Source organism: Squalius cephalus (genome assembly GCF_949319135.1).
Source record: "Squalius cephalus genome assembly, chromosome: 14".
In the NCBI taxonomy this organism is placed as follows: Eukaryota; Metazoa; Chordata; class Actinopteri; order Cypriniformes; family Leuciscidae; genus Squalius; species Squalius cephalus.
In genome coordinates this window covers 24,197,668-24,218,858 of record NC_137135.1, presented here as the reverse complement: position 1 = coordinate 24,218,858, position 21,191 = coordinate 24,197,668, and the positions used below count along the sequence as shown (strand labels likewise).

Sequence of the window (21,191 nt, the reverse complement as noted above, 5' to 3'; positions counted from 1 at the left end):
ATAGAGAGAGGGAGAGAGAGAGAGAGAGAGAGAGAGAGATACGGAGTATGTGAATGCATTTAGAGTATGCTATTAACCCCTTTCGCGGCAAAGATCGCAGACGACCCCAGATTATTGTTGTTCACTACCCGTTAAAACATCACGCTCTTACTTGATCTGGACAAACTGAGCATCATTAGAAAGATTTAAGACTCCAGCTTCGATATTTGACCACTGTTTATGATCTTTAATTATTAATTTCTTAATTTATGACAGGAGTGCAAAATTATTAATCTGTAATTATCAATATTTTGAATAGGATTCATCACTCATAATTCATTCAATCACGTTTTCTCCGGTTTATTTATGTTCACATACATGCAAAATACAGCATCCGTCAGGGCTCTTAGTCCAATGGTGCGCATATTTGGAGAAATAATGATTTGTCATCACGTGTTTGTAAAATATGTCATCATCCAGAATAACATTTCTATTCATTTTCTACTGAATTAGGCTATGCGATCTGAAGAGCTCAAACAGTGAACACAGCGAGCTCTGTCTCTCCTCTTCCTGATTTGTGTCAGTTATGATCTCAGCGCTCTCTCATTCGCTGTACAGCTGTCAGTCATCTCACATGATTCAACGTGACAATAATCCTGCCCTTCTGAGGTCCTGTACACTTCCTCATTCTGACCTCTGTGACAAACAAAACTAAAGACACATCTCTTCATCTGAAACAAGAAGCTAATAAATGCACGATTTCAAGTATATGTGGTTTGTGTGTGATTTTTCATGTGATTTGGGGTACTTTCATATGAATAAAGAATGTTTACAGTATACATACTAAGCAAGGTGTAGCCATTAGCTGCATATAAAATGCTAAATATAACATATTTCAATATCTTTTTTTGACTTAAAACCATTTTAAACCGCGACCGGAATATGATACAAATACTCGATGGTGTTTTAAAGTGAGCTTTAAGTAAAAGTGTAACATGTGTCATGTAGATTGACGCTACTTGTTGCTCTAATCCACCTGTGCTGCAGGAGCTTTTCTATTCCATAATCTAATTTGTTAAAATAATTCATATAAGGTCCCAAGAATATTATTTTTTTGTTTTCTAACAAGACTTAAGATAATAGGTGGATTATTCATGTATAGTGGGATGAAAGAGGTGTAGATGGCCAAGCCATAACGCCAGAATAACGGCTATAACGGCTGAATTCAAACAAAAGAATAAGGATAAAAGAATAATGAAGATTAAGTCTCATCACGGCAAAGGTGTGAAAGGTTCGTCAATTGATGACAATAAGTATGAATGGGCCAGTTCTCCTGCCAGACATTAGTCAAAGACTGTAAATGGGTGTTTACAAGACATCTTTTATCATGGTTTACATATCTTGTTCTTAGATCCAGATTGTCAATAAACCCAAATACACAGGGCCATTTGTTGCTTTAAAGGGGGAACTATTATGCAAAATTCACAGTCCACAGTGTAATAGCCAGCCTGTAATGGTACAAATTCACCTACTCCTCTTTTTTTTTTATAATCCCCATAATTCAGAAACAGAGTCTGAAAATACGATATTCCAGATTTCCCCCTATTGTGACGTCACAGTAGGGGCAAGCCCCGCCCATGAATGGTGTTGATCTAACCTATTAGCAAAGACCCTGCCATGAGTGCCGCACACAGTCCGCCATGTTTATATCCTCGCTTTAACACCTATTAATATAATGTCTGCACCACAAACATGACAAATGTTTAGTTTTTTGTATAGGTCCCCTTCAAAGGACCATAAGTCAAAGAGTTACTACTTTCTTTTTGACAATCATAGTGTGCAATGCAACAAGCATATTAAAGTCATTTGTATGAACATATATGGTCACACAAGACCATTAATTAGCGATGATGTCTGTAGCCTAAGGCAGTTTCAGAAGGCTAAAATGCACTTTTTCACAGATTTGCAATTAAATTCGTCTAAAATTAAAAAGACAGGGGCTCACCATGCCATTATTCAAAATTCATTACCGACCCACCAAACTCAATTTGAAACATATTACCATTTGCTGTACAGTACATTATAATGGCCTGATTTGTTAATAAAACATAACAGTATAATGTGCAAAATTTATAATCATCTGTTTACAGGGGGGCTTCTCGTTTATTGTTTCCAATTTTGCCTCATCACTTTTCAGCTGTTTGTTGAAAGAAAAACACAGTTTGAGGCCGATAATGAAAAATGAGATCTTCGGGAGCAACCTTACCTAGCCTTGGAGTATAAAAGCAGTGCTGCTGTGGAGGTGAGTGGAAATGAGGGGTGCAAGCATATCTTATTCACTTACAACAACAGTGTGGGTTATGGTGTCAGTCTGCAGTAGATGAGTGTTGAAAACATGAGGCTAACATCTGAGGTAGTGTGGTGAGACCTAATGAAACCTTAGCCAGCACTGACATTGTGCCGCTGTGGTCATGTCACTCAACAAGAGCAACAAAACTCTAACCGCATTCAAACCAAATTACCAAGCAAACAAGATTTTACAGAGAGATGAGACAACAGCTCACGGTCAAAGTTTTACATTGCAGTAGTCAACACTGCATTTGTAGGACAGCCTAAAAAGGACAATTCACCACAGGTTCCCTTTAGAAAATTTCTAATGGGTTTATTGAACAACAGTTTTTGATTTATTAGTGAAAAAAGGTCTATGATTATCATTAGGATGCAGAAATAGTAGAATTATTTTGAATAATATTTTTCATATAAAAAAATCTAATAAAATTAATATTTTTAACTATATATATATATATATATATATATATATATATATATATATATATATATATATATATATATATATATAGTAGAACAAATCATGAAAGTCTCTTCAAGTTATGTTAAGAAAACGAAAATCAAAAAAAACATATATATACTGTATATATATATCTTAAATTCTCGAGAGAACCCATGGTTCCAAAACGCTGATTCTCTTCCAGGTTTTAGAACTACAAATTGAACAGTTCTAGAAACTTGTAGGGCAAATTATTTACATTTAAATTAAGAAATCACATACAGCTAAGCTCGCAACACTAACAAGCATGAAAATGAGAGGAAATCGCTCTTTCAAAGATAACCACGTCAGTCAGACATGATTGAATTTAAGACACCAGAATGGAGTACTCTCAATGGCTTTTTATCACTCTTATAGCATCTTCTCTCAGTGGATAGAGGCATCATGCATCAGTTCAACACATTTAAGATTAACGCAAGATTACTCATTAAGCAGGATAAAAAAATCCTTACCTGTCTTTCTGTCTGTCCATGAGTCTATGTCTTAGATTGCCTGCCAGCTTTTCATTGAAACCCCTGAGTAAACATCGCATCATTTCCTGTCAAATCAGCTCATCAGTGACCTACCCACACTCTGTGGCGTGGATCCAACGATTTGATTTAGACTTATTCATGAAATATTGATTGAGATAATCCTGGAGTTAAGCGGCAGAAAAGCCAGCAGAGTTACTTGACATGAGCACAAATATTTTCTGGGTTAAATGAAATGTGCATGGCCTGTTAAAGAATGCATATATTTATAATAGCATTTGTTACATACACATGCTACTAAATATAATCAATAAACTGGCAATTCTTTAACATTCCAGAGCATAACACTTAACAAAATAATAAACACTGTTTCTCCACTTCTTTCTATGATGGTGAAATATTCATGTTTACAGTAGCAATGACAAAATATTATGAAGCCAATCAAATCAAATCAAATAAAAATAAAAAAACGGCAACAGTTGTGACAATACGAGTTGTAGTGCAATCGTAATTATGTTTGACATTTAATTTGAACATCACATAGTAAACTGCAAATGCATGTGAAAAATCATTAATGACCATCAGCAGGAGTGTATTGTATAACCCCACTTGACGCTCTAAAAGTCGGTTAACAGCCTTACAATAACGGCAGGTTATTCGTCTGACCTCTTGCCTTTATTTTCTGAACCTTCTAATGTCAACCAAAAGCCTGGCTGTTGAGTCTGACATTGTTATTGCACTTGAAGAAGATCTAGAGTGTTGTGTCATTGAGAACACTCCATGAGAGCAATGCCTTTCAAATTGTATTAGGGCTAAGCCATGGATGGTCTCATTCGGCTGCCCGTGGCCTATTCAGCACTGCTCTATTCCACTCGAGGCCCTCTGCTCCTAGCAACAAATTGCTCTCAACATTTCAACCCTCCACTGAGCACCAGAACAGTTAGTCACTGACTAAATATTGCAACTGAGGCCCTTCTGCTGTTCATGACAATGTCCATGACTCTGAGCGATGCTGAAATCACAGGGAGGCCCAAGGCAAGGCTGAGAAGAGATTGAGTACAGTATTTATGTAATATCAGGACAATTGATAAATAAATAGATAGATAAATAAATAAATAAATCCAACCGGGAAAAAATAGGCTACTTATTATAATGTGACACATTCTTCCTTCGAGAATAATTCCAACAAAGCCTTTCAACCCATTCTTAACCTGTCTTCATGTTAACTGTAAAATCTAACATGGATACGGCACATTCGTGCTTAAAGGCCATGATATACTTGTGGAAAACAGAAAAAAAGACATAAAGAGTCAAAGGAAGATTGGACTGGCAAGAAAGCATTATAGTCAAAAACAGGACAAAGGGTCCTCAAGTATAAGCTACCAACTTAGTAACTTCAAATTAATCATATATTTGAAACGTTTCCAGTCAGTTCTTCATTCTGCTCTAATGAAGACATTATTTTCTGCCCTGCTGTTTATCCCATGGCTGTTATTTTGATGACAAGGCAAAAGTTTGCTTATCACTCCCCTCCCTCCATCCTTCTCTTTGGGTGAACATGCAGGAGAAAAGTCGTAATTATCTGAGGGTACTAGTGAGTGATGGGGGGGTAAAAAGGGAATGAAAAAATGCTTGGCTGATTTCATCACAATTGTGAAGTGGACAGACACGGGCGGCCTGTCTTTTCACTGAGCTTTTTGCAGACGCGTGACAGACACTGGGTTCTGATGCGTTAAACGGGGACTGAACCCAGTGACACGCTCAAAGAACAATATCCCTGGTGTCAGCGTTCTGTGATGTGTCTGCCACACACTTTAGAAGGAAGGCACTAGGGCAAGAACCTGCTCTGTTTAAAAGAGCCGCTGTTCCATCTAATGGCATTTGGATCCCAGCAGGGGTCTCAATACAGCCACATTGACTGCAAATCAAACCACATCAATGCCAGCTCCACTTCTCTCTGGGATTGTAGGCTGTGAATATAGGGTCATGATAACAAAGAAATAGCAGAATGTGGCAAAAGTGTGGGTGGTTGTGTGTGTGTGTGTGTGTGTGCGTGTGTGTGTGTGTGTGCGTGTGCGTGTGTGTGTGTGTGTGTGAGGAGTGTTTAAAATGGCTGGGATTTTAACATATGACTGATCAACTGCATTAAGCAAATACAAGTTTTGGAATGTCTTCATTAATAGTGGGTTTCCAGAGGGTAGAACAAGCAAAGCAAAGTAAAACAAAACAAACCAAACACAAAAAGACTCTTGAAAGTTAGAAATGGACTTTTTCCGTCTGCTGCCTTTGACATCACAGCTCAGAATAGTCGCTAATGCAAACAGATGGCTTTCTCCCGATATTAGAATCCTCCTTGTCCATGTCTCCCGGTCTTTCTTCAACACTTTCTCAGGTTAATGTGCAATCATTTTAATGATAATTTTAATCATTCTTGTGTTAGTGCGAATCAAATCAGAGTTTAATTTCCTGTGCGTTAAAAAGTTTGCTTGAGCTATGAGGGAGCTGACCCGATCTGAGTCAAGTGGGACAGTTTAACTTAATACACCAGAGGCCATAAATATTTTAGACTTAAATTCAAACATCTGGTATTATTGATCTGGTGGTGAAGTATGTCAGAGAGCAGGCAGACAGAGACAAGGGAATCAGTCATGACAGTCACCTCGCATGCTAATGGATTAGCGATTCCCCTGTTCAGAAGTCAATGGTGGCATGTGTGTGCTCACTACGGCTTTTCACGCTGCCAAAGGACTGATGTGGGCTGTCACTCAGAAACATGTAGGTCACCTGCTCCTCAATCTCCTGACCCAAATAACTCGAGTCAAAAACATCAGATACACAGCGTGCTAGAGGAAAAATAAACCTATAAATACTCTAATATGGAGCACTGACATATAATCTATCTATATCACACTTCCTTGCAATGCTTGTCATGGAATTACGGAATTGTAATACTCCCACCGAAAATAAAAAACACGCACACAAAAAATCCATATTAGACAGATCGGTCTACCACAGTATGTAATTTCAGCATGTGAGACACCACCAAAAACCTCCCTAAAAGGTGAGAAGGCTTGACAAAACAATTAATAACAAGAGAGGATGTGGTGAAAATCACAGACAGCCCAAAGATATTGAATTTAGCACAGCAGAATACTAATTTTCCCCCATGTACCTGTGCAATACCATTTCTCACTTAAATCAATATGGAATTCAAATCAGATATCTGAATTATGTATGCCTTGCTGCAGGGCTCCGCAGATACGGCTAGCTTTGAGGTTAACAGATGGTGGCATAAAATGAAATGGGCATCCCGCTTAAAATATACCCAGTCACGAAGGACATTAGGATTGGTGGGTTCCTTTACTGCCTCGGAAAAAGCTCTTCAGTAGTGGCAGATGTGACCACTGCTTCTATTTAGACCCACTATAACACAGTCTTGCACATATACAAAAGGCTTGACAGGGCATGCAGGGCTATGACGGCTAAATGTGTTATCAATAATCTTCACAAAACAAATACAGTGTCTATTTTTACAGACAGCTTAGCCACAGTGTCAGGGTACCAAATAAGAACACGTCCAATCAAACCTCAGGTCTAACGGTAGTGATAAACAAAGTAATTAGTAAGTAACACGTATTTACACAAATTAAAGCCAAAAAAAACTTAACTTAGGAACTTATTATTAGCATAAAAACGCTGCAGAAAACAGTTGTTAAAAACTGTTACTTTCTTCATATGGCCATTAGGAGTAAAAAAACACTGCAATCTCATGTAGCTGTACAAGTATGAATTGATAATTTGTCCAACTTCAGTCCTTTATTTCTCCTTGGCGCTAGCTGGATCAGGGGAGCTGATCCAGAGCCTGAGGGCCAGAACCAGGTTTCTAATAACATTTGGAGTCGAAAGAGAGAGAGAGAGAGAGAGCGCAGAAACTAGCCACACAGCATGGGAAAAATGACCCTAGCAGAGCGCCGCAAACTTGGCCACACTCTGCCGCCACGCCAATGCAGACAATTTATTTCACGGACCAACAGGTGAAGTTCTGATAACTTTCTTCGGGATAACAACATACAGTAACTATAAATATGTTCGAAGTTTTACCTTAAAATACCCGGAAAGACTGTAGCTAGTCTGCTTCCACACTCCTGACCTTGACGGTGAGAAAACGGTCTAATACAACCCAGGCACACAAAGGAAAACAGGATCAACAGACAACACCCAGACAGCTAATTCCCAATACTTATACACTATTAATTAAAGCAGTCTTTTGAGAAAGAATTGTGCAATAATTTAAAATGTATTCTATAAAATAATAAACGTTCACTTCACAAATATCAATTTTAGCATTGCGAGTGTACTGTCTTTCCTTCATACCTGTCATCAGGATTTAGCTGGAGAAAATATATCGAGAAATGTCAAAATCAATTTATAAAATCAATTATGTATGATGGACAAGGGTGTCTAGTCAGGTGTGTGAAATAAATAAAAGTTTAAATGGCAGGCTTGCATTATAAACAATGTCTGACAACTTCCATTGCCATCTCTATGTCTCCTGACATTATTCATTGTGACAGTTTGGCTGCTATATTATATTATATTAATACAATTCCTTTAAGTAGCCTTTGTGAAACATATGCCATGCCCACAAACACATACAAACCCAGAGCATTCAATATGGATAAGTTATAGCATTTTGCCTTGTTTTCAAGTACTAATACTTAGATATTGTATTAAGCTCTGTTCCAAAACATAGTGAGATTTGCTAACTACTGCTTACATCCTAACTAGGGCTGGGTATCGAGTTCAACACTTTTTAGGCACTGACCAAACTGCCTCAAAACTATAGAGTATCATAAAATGTCTTGTCGGTCAGTACCAAATTTCGATACCTAAGGGGTTAATCTCACCAACTTCAGTGAGCCAATAAACATGCAGTATGATTGGCTGTGGCCAGAGCTGTTGCGAGGCATCAAGGAAAAACACTACGCTGGTTACACCCAGAGACGTGGCTCACACGTGAGGCTGTAGTGTGTAAGTGTCCTTATCCTCATAGATGTAAAAGATCAAAAGTGTGGCTACATTTCACCAGGCTCGATGCCAACAGTACGTGATACAATATTTGCAACAAGATAATTGCTGCCAAGACAAATCTGATGAAGTACTTGACAGTGCACAGAATAAACTTTAGAGCAGAAAGTGGCTCCATCTTCGACTGAACTGAAGCTCGCCTCATAAATGAACCGAAACTCAGCATATAGGCTACCTGCCTCACAGACATGAGAAATAGGCATATAGAAAACTTTAAATGTCTACTTTTAAAAGAACCAATTTGAAAACAAACACTATCTGATTATGTAATCCAAATGAAAGGAGCATTTCTCTCTATAGACGCGTGCGTTCACCATACTGCGGAGATGACTAGTCAGCAACGTTAACTTCATCTTTCATCTTTGCAGCCAACACTGACTCAGAAAACACTATTTTATTAATAAACAATTAAAATGTCTTCTTGATATTTTTTCCTGACACATTCATAATCATTAAGCTACTTTTGCAAGTACTTTGCGGCAAGCTTTATGTGTGCGCTTGAGCGCGAGGCCCCCAGTGGCCTATATGAGTCTTTAAGTCTGTAAACAAAAGTCAATAAACTGAAAAAATAAAAACAACTTTTTTTTTTTTTTTAGGTAATGTGTAATGTAACCTTGTTAAATCGGATTTCATAAAATTGGTATTGAAAAAAGTATCGTTCAGGACCAGTATCGAAGTCAAGGTATCAGTATCAAAAAATTTTGAATGATACCTAGCCCTAATCCTAACCATCCTAGAACCTCAAAAGTGACTTTACACTTTTTGATACGAGAGTCTCAACTCAGTATCGATAACTATTTTTAAATCATTAATTTTGCTATTGAATAAAATAAAATTGGTCAGAGCTATGGTGCAGTGGTCTCTCGTCCAACAGAAAAAAAGAATACATTTGCTTACAGTGCCCTCCAAAAGTTTAAAGTGCCCTAGGCAAAATGAGGTTTTGGACAACAAAATTCTTATTTTTTTTGGTGCAATTGCATTAAAGTAACTTGCGATTGAGACCAGTAATAATGTTCCCTTAGACATGTTCCCTTAGCAAATAACTGGAATAAAATAACTAAGTTGAAGCAATATAAACTAAAACTGCTATAACTGCAATAACAACTAAAACTGAAAGAAATAGCAATTAAAAACAAACAAAAAATGACAAAAGCACATACTGTAAGAGTAAAACTGAAACTAAAATTAAAATGAAAACTGAAAATATAAAAAATTCTACAGCCAAAATATTAATAAATACTACAAAAGGATATAAATAATACTAAAATAGCAATAACTGAAAGCTAATTAATTAAGGTTAGTGCACAACAGACCAATTAGAACAGTTTAGTGTTGGTTTCAAATCTTTTTTTTATTTCTATTATTATTTAATAAAATATGTTTGCATTTGTGTTGTCCCTTGTCAATGCAGTCATCACAACATAGTAAAGATTCATGCTGATATTGCCCAAAACCCCACTTTGCCTAGGGCATTTCCAAACTTTAGTCAGGCATTACTGTATATATGTTGCCGCAGTGTATTATGGCAGAGCATAATAAGGACAGATGTGTGACCGATGAAGCAATACAGATGGATGTGCACTTCTAAGTAGACTGTTGCTTAAAAGAACACACTTTGCGACACCTGGACTGTGATTGTTTCATAGTCTACCGTTCAAAGCCTTGAGTAGGGCTATAGCCTTCAGGATCTGAGGCTGAACGGATTCCTGTTAAGGAGTATCAAATCTTCAAAGGCACTAATAAGCCCATTACCTCCCGCACATGTGTCCACGGGTGCTCGGCAAAGGATGGCCGCATAGGCAGAATGATGGATTCTCAGGCTCTACGGGGCGGCTGGTAGAGTCAGCACATCTTCACTCCAATACACATCTCTGCTTCCTCAGGCTCATGTCCCACACTGCTAACTACAACACACGGCTAGCTTACATTCAAACCCTACACAGCCAAATAAATAAATAAGTGCTACTTCTAAAAGAACCCTCTGGGGAAAAAGCATCCAGCTCCACCATGAAGATTTGGACATAATGAAAAGTTGGAGCCAAGTTCAGGTTTGTCTGATTTTCTCCTCCACATATCTTTGAGCCTGCAGATTCAATATGGAAGTCACAGCAAGGATTTAAAGTGGAGTGTAAAAGCAGAGTGTAAAACCGAGGGCTTAGCACCAGAAAGTGAAAAGTGAAGCCCTTCAGACATTCAGAAGAGGGCAATGGGGCCATGTCGCAGGCGAAACGTGAATTCCTATTGGTAGTGCATTGATGAAGAATCAGCGCAGTCGGTACGCCACTGGAGATCTCTCACTGCTCGTCTATGTGCGGAAGCGTACGAGCCATCCGAGCTGTTGAAATGGATGACAAAGCTGGAGGGTTTTATGCATGAGTGGGTGTTAAGAAAGTTCTGGATTACTTCTTGCATTGTATTATTGTTTCTGCACTACATTGCACGCCCGTGGGACTGTTTGTACAGCTGCATCAGAAAGAAATAAAAACAGAGAACGAAAGCATGAGAGAAGCAAGAGAAAATGGCTGCCATTAGTTACAGTGCATATTAACTCTCCATAAATGAGGAAATAAGACCCAATGATTATCTGTTAGTCTGCATTTTGGCAAGTTCGAGAATTCAGAGTTAATGAAACAAGACTCCAAGTGTGAGAGAATGATGGATATATAGTGAGAAAAAGCCAGAAGATGAAGAAGTGATTTTAGTCTACCAAAATGAGCAGAGAAAAAAAAAAATAGGCAAGGGGAAGAAAGCGTGAAATGTTGAAGGAAGACGCTGTATCCGCCCCAAGCGCAGCCATCTGTGTATGGATGTGTGAGGCTGGGAGCTCCACACCTGTGAGGGACTACTGGGAAACGGGACTCTTCTCCAGCCCAGAAGCCACCTGGGCAGCAAAACAGGTGCTCAGCCCAGACAATTAAACTATTACATAAACACAGGTTAACCAATCATAGGAGATTAAGAAACAATGACAGTAGCTCAACTCTTCTTACTCACTTATTTACTGATTGTGCAAAATAGAAAAAATATATATTTTCTGAATGTACAAAACATCCTTGACTAAACTGTCTAAAATTAAGCGTTATTGGAAAAGAATATTCTAGGTTCAGTACAAATTAGGCTGAGTTGACAGGATCTGTAATAAGGCTGATTAAATCATTTTGGCTTTTACTTTTTAGATGATTTAAAAGCAGAAACGTGAAGCTTAAAATAAACGTTGAATCGGCACCGGGCCGTCGGTGAAAGAGGGAACTCTGATTGGCTGTTCAGCTTAGCGAGAATAATAGCAAAACAGTGAGCAATGAAGTCAAAATGGTACAGATAGAAGTCTATTCTGATGTTACGTCATTTTACCTGAGTGTTCCTTGGCGAATATTTCAATATTAACATGAGCGGAGTGGAATAAAGAAAGTGCTTAGCAGGATTGATATTCAAAACGGTAAGCACGCACTGCTTTGTTTACGGTTGTGTATCTGCAGCCTGTAGCGTCGGTTTCCCTTTTTGAATGACGAATATAGATGAATATATCTGCAGAAATGGACAGTTGTCTCATTTACACGCAGGCGCAGAATGCACATTCTAGCTGACATTCGGCTGTAGTTCTCTCGGTGTGTTCAAGTGCAGCTTTTGCTTTTTCCCCCGACGCAAGCGACGCGACAACACAGTCGGCTTTCATCAGTGCTAGTTCTTTGGCGTTGGTTTGAAGTGTCCCAGGCTTAAGTCACACAAGAATGCATATTGTCTTGTGGCTATAATAAAGAAACAGAGTATTGCAATGTTAACAAATTTGGTCCCATTCATTTCCATTGTAAGTGCCTCACTGTAACCCAGGTTTTTTTTATTTTATTTTTTTTATTTTTTAAGAAAGGGTATTTTTAAATAACTGTATGCCAAAAATGTTGATTTTAACTTGTATTGAACCCAGAATGTTCTAATAGTCAATGATTAGACTGGGTAAACCCAGCCCGATCTGCCGGCGATTTGATTTCGCCCTGCAGCTCAGGCTGGAAAACCTGTACATTTTTTCTATCCTGCTTCCATTACAAATCTGCGGGAATCTGCTTATCCACCTGGCGCGCTATTGGCGGGTTTAACAGGATGATGTCTCTCGCACCACCGTCAATCCAATTCCTTTTAACCTCTTGACGATGCTCAATGGCATCTTTAGTTTAGCAAACAAATCGCTCGAGTGGGTGTAAATACCACTTCACTTTCATGTTTTTTGTTTTGCACAACCTGCAAAAATCGCTCGATGCCATTGCTGTTTCTGCAAAACGCTGATCAATGCTCCAAACCAACACGTTTGTTGACACGTTTCCTGTCTGGAGTTTTCGTGTCACTCTGCAAAGTATGTCACCCGGATCGTTGGTCTAATTGGTTGAAGGACTATCCAATTGCGTACAGAGTCATTTGAACTATGCCCGTTGATCATGCCTCTTGTGCAGTAGAAAATACAGAGCAGACTCCCCAGACTAATGTTCAATCTTAAAAAATTGAGCTTGGTCTGGTGATAGACTAGTCAATGATAGAAAGGTCAAAGAATTTTGAGAGATAACAGCTATTCAATACAATTGCAAAGCAACAGACGTACATGTAAAACTCATTTAAATAAACGTGTGAAAAGCCTACCCTTTTACATCCATGAGTAAACCGTTATCAGCCCAGTTTCTGCACCCTGAGTGCACTGTTTGATTATTATAGAACAGAACATGCTCCAGGAATCATGACTTAAAAGGAATTCATACTCTTGCATATTTCTTGCAAACATATTTCTTGCAAAGGACAGAAATTTGATTCATGAGTAATTGCACCATGGCAAAGTGAAGGAACTTGGGGTCATTTTCATCCCATTAATTTCTCATTCAGCATGTACTTTGGCTTTATGTCCAAACATTTCAAACTTCCACATAGTCCAGTTCGAAGGAAAAAAAAGACCAGTGGTTTCGGAAGAAATTAGTTTGGTCTCAAAGGAATTAAACTTCAAGCAGACACCTAAACTTTCTCTCATCTGTGTGGGATGAAACAAGTCTAACCATTCTTTGATTTCTTCATCCAAAGAAAATACTTTTACAGTTTGTAACACACTACCTAAAATCTTCTTTAGATGTCTCTTGCAAATCGAATAATAAAACTGCACACGAAACTGTCCACTTATACAAACAACGGTGCATTATGTCCCTGTCCTGTCTACATAAACCCAGAAAACTGTAAAGGTTACATTACCATGCTATATTCATCACACGGGTGGATATTGTATTTGTGATCCGAAATAATTAGCTCGACTCATAATAACTATAACACAAGCAAGCCGGTGAGAAGCTTGAGTATTCCCTCAGTGTTGCTAAAAAAAAAATAAAAAAAATGGATTGACTGAGGTAAAAGGAGAACGACATCAGTAAGGTGAGCATCTTCATGCAGCACGTCACCCCAGGGTGCTTTACTCTGAGCAAGACCTGACCTTCAGTGGGTGGGTGAGACACCGCTCTGTGCCCCTTTCTGACTGGGAACTCACAGGTTCAGGCATTTGCAAATGCCCGGAGGGTGGTTCTGGCCTCGGTGGCCCCTCAGCGCAAACTGCCCTTTTACCAAGAGGATGTGCTGACGCCACTCGTCTTCAGCCAGCAAGTCTGATCTTTACAAACAACCTGTCCTCATGGGGGGGACGAAGTGTGGGCTTCTCAAAGAACAACGCTCTGTATCCGTTTCCCATGATTAATGACTAAAGGCGGAGTAAATAATTGGATGCACGGGCCCCGGTGCCGCACTGTGATGATCTGATAAAGACAACAGAACGAGCTGCCATCCCTTCATTTAATTAGGGCAATAACAAGAGATTAGCTTGAGGCACTGTGTTCTACAACTCACATTCTAGATTATGTGTTCTGTGACAGGAAAACAATAGCAAAACCATTCCAGTGTTTGTGTTTCTTTGACTCACTGCACTGTACTGCCACCTGGGGAGAGGGGCAGGGGCATCTATTAATTGCTTTCCAGTGCAAAACCCATCTGTTGAGAAGAGCCGCGGTGGGTAATGCCATCGGATCAAATGGCGGTTCCACTCGAGTCCTTCTCCCACTGCGCAACAGTGGACCTAAAGAGATCGTCTGCCTGCCAATTGTGTGATGACCACTTTATATGCTGCACTCATTGATTCACATTAAGAGCCATCTCTCAGACAGTGCTCTGGTAAATAATTGAGAGAGTCTGCTGTCACATAGTGTTCCTCTGCGCTACTGGGACCAAATTAAATTTGAAAATCCCATCCACGAGAGGGGAGGTGAGACTTTGTGGAAAAAGTAGGCTGGGGTAACCGAGACGGGCCTTATAATGAGTGAATGAAAGAGGCTAATAATTTTTTTTTTTTTTTTTTTTTATCAAATTAAATTAAATAAAAGCTTCACAGAAATAGATAATGGGAGGCTGAGAGAAACAAAAATTATTTTAAGAACGACATTAGGCATGATCAGAGCAGATTAAAAACACGCAGGCAACGTCAAAATACGCACTTTGGTGGAGGGACTTGAAAGCAAAGGCGTCTGGTCTTGTAGTGGTGGTTGGTGTGCTTATTAACGTTTCAGAGAATGGCTGGCTGTCTGAAGTGTTAAAAAAAGGATTTCCTATCTATTAGAGCTTAATAGACAGAGAGGAGGAGATGACAAGGCCAAGCTCAAAGTGACTGGTGGATACACTCATTTAGCCGGCTATGCTATCGGCTATGCTCATTTAACCAGAATTGGGGATCCATACGAACCGAAGGTTAAAAGACTCATTGACAGATTTCCAATTAGCATCCTCAAAGAAATCCTCCAAGATTGCTACATGCAGACAGGAAAATTAGGTTTAACTTTTCATTTCACAGTGAGAGAGTGGTCGGAGGAGGCTAAAATGAGTGTTGATGTGTCAGGTTCCTCATCAGAATCGGGATGAGGAAGGAGAGACTGGAATGTTAGTGTGGGAGGAATGGCTGACTGACCTGACTGGGTTGCTGGTCAAGGACACACGCAGGGACTCCAGGCAGTTGAGCAGTTTGTCTTCGGAGATGCCCGAGCGCAGCTCATGCACGTACTCTTGTGACGATAGCGTAGACTCGTGCTTGCTGTTCCTCAGTCCACCCTGTGGGAACGAGACACATTAAGGGATCAGCCACTGCACCGCTGCGCTTTACACCCTGTTAGGCCTGTCACACGTTAATTACAACATCTGTATTAGACTTGATCACTGGAGTTCATGAGCTTACTAAGAACGAACGATCTCTCTGCTTCTACTAGCAATCTTTGACTTATAAAAGAGAAAAAAAATAATATTTATACTGACAGTAAATGAGCAAAAGCACAGGAATTTTTCTGAAGAAGTTTCAAGTGAGTCCATTCTCATCATCTGACAACAGGCAGAAAATAGTAGGAGGAGGAAGTAGTTACCAACACCTGATTTGTGGATGAGGCTGCACCCCTGTGCTGCCAGCTGTATCCCAGTCTCCAGCAGGTGAGAATGATTACTAACAATCCATAACTGCAGACTCACTTCCTCCCTAAATCAGCAGACTGCCCACCCACAGCACTGACTGACACAGAGCTACCAGCTAGACTAGTCAGCAGGAGCTGCCTCATGCTAATTCTACAGTAGACAGAGTAATGGGAAAAGCTCCCACACACACAAAAAAAAACAACAGCATAAAAGTGCTTATTAAAATATTATATTTTGGAGCTGATATAGAGAGAAACCTTTTGTTGAGCTTCAGGCGTTCAATGACTATGTTCACACAGTTGCAGCAGAATACAGCTGTCGGTCATGTTGGGGAACTAAATATGGTTCACTTCATATACGTTCATACACAGTTCTTTTAGAATAATACTATAAACTAGCCTTATAAAACGTCCCATAATAATTAACCGGAATTAACTGCATTTGTGAAATGTGCTCATAACATGGTAAAAATGGACCAGTGGATATAATTTGCAGATAGGCTAAATGAATTGTGACACTGCAAGGCATTTTTTGATTATATTTTGATTAAGAGATTTAAAACTGCAGACGCTGTGAATCAGAATCCAATCAAACATTAAGCACAGAAGAAAAGCCTAATTTGAAAATGATTACAAGTGATATTATTAGTGTAAGTGAACACAACTGTTCCTAAATATCCAAAGCATTCCTTATAGTACTGTGACCTCTTTAATTGCTATTCACATTACAATAACCTGAATCAATATGTAAATGAAACTAAAGTAATTGGGTAACATTAAAACAAAAACATTAAGTTAAAAATAAAATTAAAACAAATAATTATAAAATTATTTAAACAATAAAATAAAATAATTTTGATAATTATTATATTTATTATGTAGTTGACATTACTCAAAATTATTATGAGAAGAGAATGACTGGTTATTCTTACCAAAAAGGTTATTCTCGTATTTGATCCACTCATCATGTATGTTGCTGTATTGACAGGTAAACAAACTCTCTCATTCACTGCAGTAATACATGCTCTACCCACAATCCCTTACTTATGAGAGGTATACAGACAGTAAACATACACATGCTACTTTTTTTTTTTTTTACATCCTTTAATTTGTGATTAAACTGTTTGCTTTACACAGAAAAGAGCCTTTAAGCAAACACAGGTGTATAAAATAAAACATTATGAACAGGTAACAGATCAAATACTAAAAACAAATCAATTTAGTGACAGATGGGAAGTCTTGCCATCCCGTATATAACCAGGCCTAGGTGGATTTATTTATGATGTCCGTGCATACAAAAATCTATTTCTGAGCAAGCTGCCAAGCTCATGGTTTTTTGTGACTACTTTCTTTACTCTCATGTGTTAGACAGACAGAGTGAAGATTGTCAATCTGTTACCTGCACTGCACCCCTTGGGCAAAAGAATTGAAAGCGTGCCACACTACTGCTTTCCACTTTTTTATATAGCACATCATTCTTATTCTTGTCATTTTACTTAGGTTTATATTATTTTTATTTTTTCACAGTTGTGTTCTCTCTTATCTAAGTCATCCATGTGTTTCTTTTTCTTTTGAAGCTGATGTTTTCCATCTGTATGTTCTGAAAACAACAACCTGCCAAACGAGGCAGAGGAAAAAGAAGAGGGCGACGGAGCGCAGGGTGGGCTGTCAAAGTCACCCGTGTAGACGGAGGGATGAATTAATGCAGACAGAGTATGTAGGGTAGTATGGAGCGAGTATTAGCAGTTTCTTCCCTGGTACGAATGCGCTTTAATGTCGTCGTCCCAGGATGTGGCTTCCCCAGCAGGCAAGCTGCACTAATAGGCAGTCTTGGAGGAATAAACAGGGCATCTATGTGAAGAGTCCCATTTCTGCTCTGTTGAGGCGCAGTGAAGAAACTTCGACACGGGCAGCAGCGCTGGTTTATATAGCAACAGGAAAATAAATGAGCTATTACTGTAGGCAAGTAGGGGGTTGCGATAGGGAGACAATGTAAGTGTTGAGTCTGCAGAACGTGTAAACATGGCAGACAGCGCAGTGATTTACTCAGCTGCGATCAGCAGGTGTTAGTATTAGGTTTTTAAAGCAGTTGCTTAAACGTGGGCGGTGGTTTAGAACGACATGACGGGTTGTTGCAATAAAAGTGACCTTGATGTTGACTGGCAGCTGTGAATCTGCACTGACCTTCAGTGTATTCTGGTACCATCATTTGTGTGAATAAGATGTTCAATAAGAAGCGCTATGCTGCAGAATGCTTGCATGCCTTTTTAAAAGAAGTGAGATCTAACTCACTAACTCACTAAACTGATGCGAATTCAGTCCATTTTTTCGCTCTCTTTCTCTCCATCAGAGGATAAGAATGACTCTTTTTTTCCCCAAACACATCTGAGACACTCAGGTTGAAGCGATTCCGCTTTCTTCTCAGGCAGGTCCTCATGCTTGAATTTGTCTTGATCTGGATCCAACTAAAGATCACTCAGTTCATCTGCCTCTATAGTTCAGATGAGGGAAACCGAGAGACCAGATATGACTGGTGTGCTTATACCTGCCTGATAGAAGTAATGGGGTGTGTGTGCGAGAGAGGTTATTACTTCCCTCATTACTGCCTACTAGTAACTGTACTTGCCCCTGGCTCTTTCCAGACCTGCTGCAGACAGCTACCTCAAATTCACTAAACCACAGGCAGAGCCGATCTCTGTCTCACTATGAGAGGAACCAAATGACGACGGTGCGACTATGACTATCTTTATATATTCAGAATGTAAAGTTGGAAAAGTAAAAGATATCTGTAACTTTCTATTCTGCAAAGCATGTAGAATGATTTGTGCAAATCCATAACAAATAGTAATATACTTTGGTATATTACTCATTCCGGGATGCAACATTTATTTTTATTTTTTTATTCTGGCAGGTTTGTTTGTTTTACATCTTATGACTGATAACAAATAAATGACCAACATTTGTATTCTATACTATTTTGTGTTAATAACTGAAAAAACGACTAAAAAACTAAAATAAATCAATCTAAATACAAGTGAATTTAAATAAATGTATATTTATTTTGTGAATTGCCAAAGAGTATATTTAACTGTTTGTTTGTTGTTGTTTTTTTAAGGATTTCCTTCACGTGAGCATGAGATGATGGCAAAGGTAAATGTAACAGGCTTGAACTGAGAAGTTTAATAGACCTTTTATATATTAAAAAATATTATACATTTTATAATTAATATAATAAAATAAATATAATATAATACATGTATATTGTATATAATATTGTATAAGTAGAATTCACACAAAATCGTTCATTCATATATCTGATGTGGCTGCCTGATCAAAATGAGTGCTTTCCCCTTTAATTGTTGTGATGTCACGAGCCAACATAACTTCCTGTTCTGTCTGCTCCTCTTCCATTTTGCATTGTGATCTCATGGGAGAGGTAGGTTTCTTTTGACTTCCTGATAATCTTATTTATGTTTATTGTAATAATTGCTTTTATTTCTATATTTTCACTCCAATTCATGTGTATAATGTTATTTCACTTACCCATGTGATTATTTTTGTCATTTTTACTTTTTTCCCCATTTTCCCCATTTTCAATCAAAAGAAAACACTCAACGCAGACAACAACCAGTTACATATGCACAATTAAATATCTAACCAATCTGTAATATTGGCCTAAAATAACCTAAAATAGTACCATTATATCATGCATATGATAAAAAAAACTTGACACATCATAGCAGTGGCCTAAACACCACCCAGAACACCTTAGGAAGCACATGGCATTGGCAACAGCTATCGGCATCCACAACACCCTACAGCATCATAGCAGCAAGTTTACTTGGACAAACACAACTCTAATATTTAATGTGAATATGCTGAAACAAGCTGAATCTCAAGCATTCTGAGTATTGTGAACAGATCAAGTTTGCTACAAACAATAAATAATGAAAAGCAGGGGCGAAAGTGCTTTCTGGATTTCTTTCCTTCCCAAAAACAGGCAGAACCTTCAATCTAACCCACTCAAGAAAGAGTTTCTGGTTTCACTATCCATTGACCTTTACCACTGGAAACCAAAGACAGGACATAATATGCTGCTTAATGACCCTGGCCAGCTCAATCCGTTGGGATGATATCAACATTACACCAGACCACACTAATCATGCAGACAGCCACATCTACTGGTTCACTGTAATTGGGTTTCAGCTGTTGGCTAGAAAGAACATGGGGGAATGGTCTATGTGCGGGTCTAAAGAAACTCTTGAGGAAAAGCACACAGTGGGGAAGAAGAAAGGACATAGAAAGGGGAGAGACCAAAAAAAAGAGAGAGAGAAAGAGATAAGGAGGAGAGACCAACCAGCAGATGGATTGAGTGCTGAAGAGATAAAGAGAAGAAAAAGATATAGACTTGGAAAGAGTGGACAGAGAATCTCAATGAAAAGGGCTCAGTGAAAATACCAATACAGTCCTTTGACCAAGCTCAAAGTGTTCATCTCCGAGTCTTATTGAATCCTTATTTGTCAATAACAGCATTTCCTGCCAGAAACAATAGTGCAGGGAACAATTACTCCAGTGAGTCTGTCAATTTCACTTTGGTACAGGGACACAGACTGGCTATATATGTGTCTGTGTTTTTGTTTTTTTTGTTTTCCCTGACTGTAATGGGCCATGGCTCGATCTGATGTGAGAGAGTGCAACTATCGCAAGGGGAGGAGATGGGCCCGCTGCATTTCTCTGCACCTCCGCATCCTACATTAATAATGAGACAGCAGCAAACTGACAGGCGGCATGGGGACCAGCCACTGGGTGCCACACATGTTGTCACAAACAACTGTTGACAATGAAGGTAGGGACACACCAAACCGACGCCAAAGAACTCGCAACGGAAAAAAGTCAAAGGAAAAAATATGTTCTTGAACACACCGAAAGGACTAAACGACTGTCAACTAGCACACTCGTTCTGCGCCCGCGCGTAAAGGAGATAACTGTCTAAGCAGATATATTCGTCTATAATATTCATCATTCAAAAAGGTAAAGCAAAACCTAGACTGCAGGTATACAAACCATAAACAAAGAGGCGCTTGTTTACCGTTTTGAATAATCAATCATGCTGATGTTCTTTATTCTCATGTTATGATGAAAATATTTGCACAGTGGAATGCCTAGGTAAGATTACGTAAAATAAGAACAGCCTACTGTCTGTGCCGTCATGACTTCTTTGCTTGCATTCATCACTTCTGCTCGTATTCTCGTGCACTGAATCGTTTGCTAAACAGAACAGCCTCACCGACAGCGATTCTATATGCTGAATCGGCCTAAAAAAGCAGATGGCGTCCGACTAGAGCC

The 21,191-nt window shown here is 38.9% G+C and overlaps 1 protein-coding gene across 8 annotated transcripts in view; it reads right to left on the bottom strand.

The window, feature by feature from the left end:
• Positions 1 to 21,191, bottom strand: part of diaph2 (diaphanous-related formin 2) — a 441,959-nt gene that overhangs the window by 303,594 nt on the left and 117,174 nt on the right. For all 8 annotated transcript variants that reach the window (XM_079893459.1, XM_079893463.1, XM_079893458.1 and 5 more), the window contains one exon: positions 15,356 to 15,495. In XM_079893459.1, the coding sequence (XP_079749585.1) occupies positions 15,356 to 15,495 (140 nt within the window). The remainder of the gene's footprint in view (positions 1 to 15,355; positions 15,496 to 21,191) is intronic.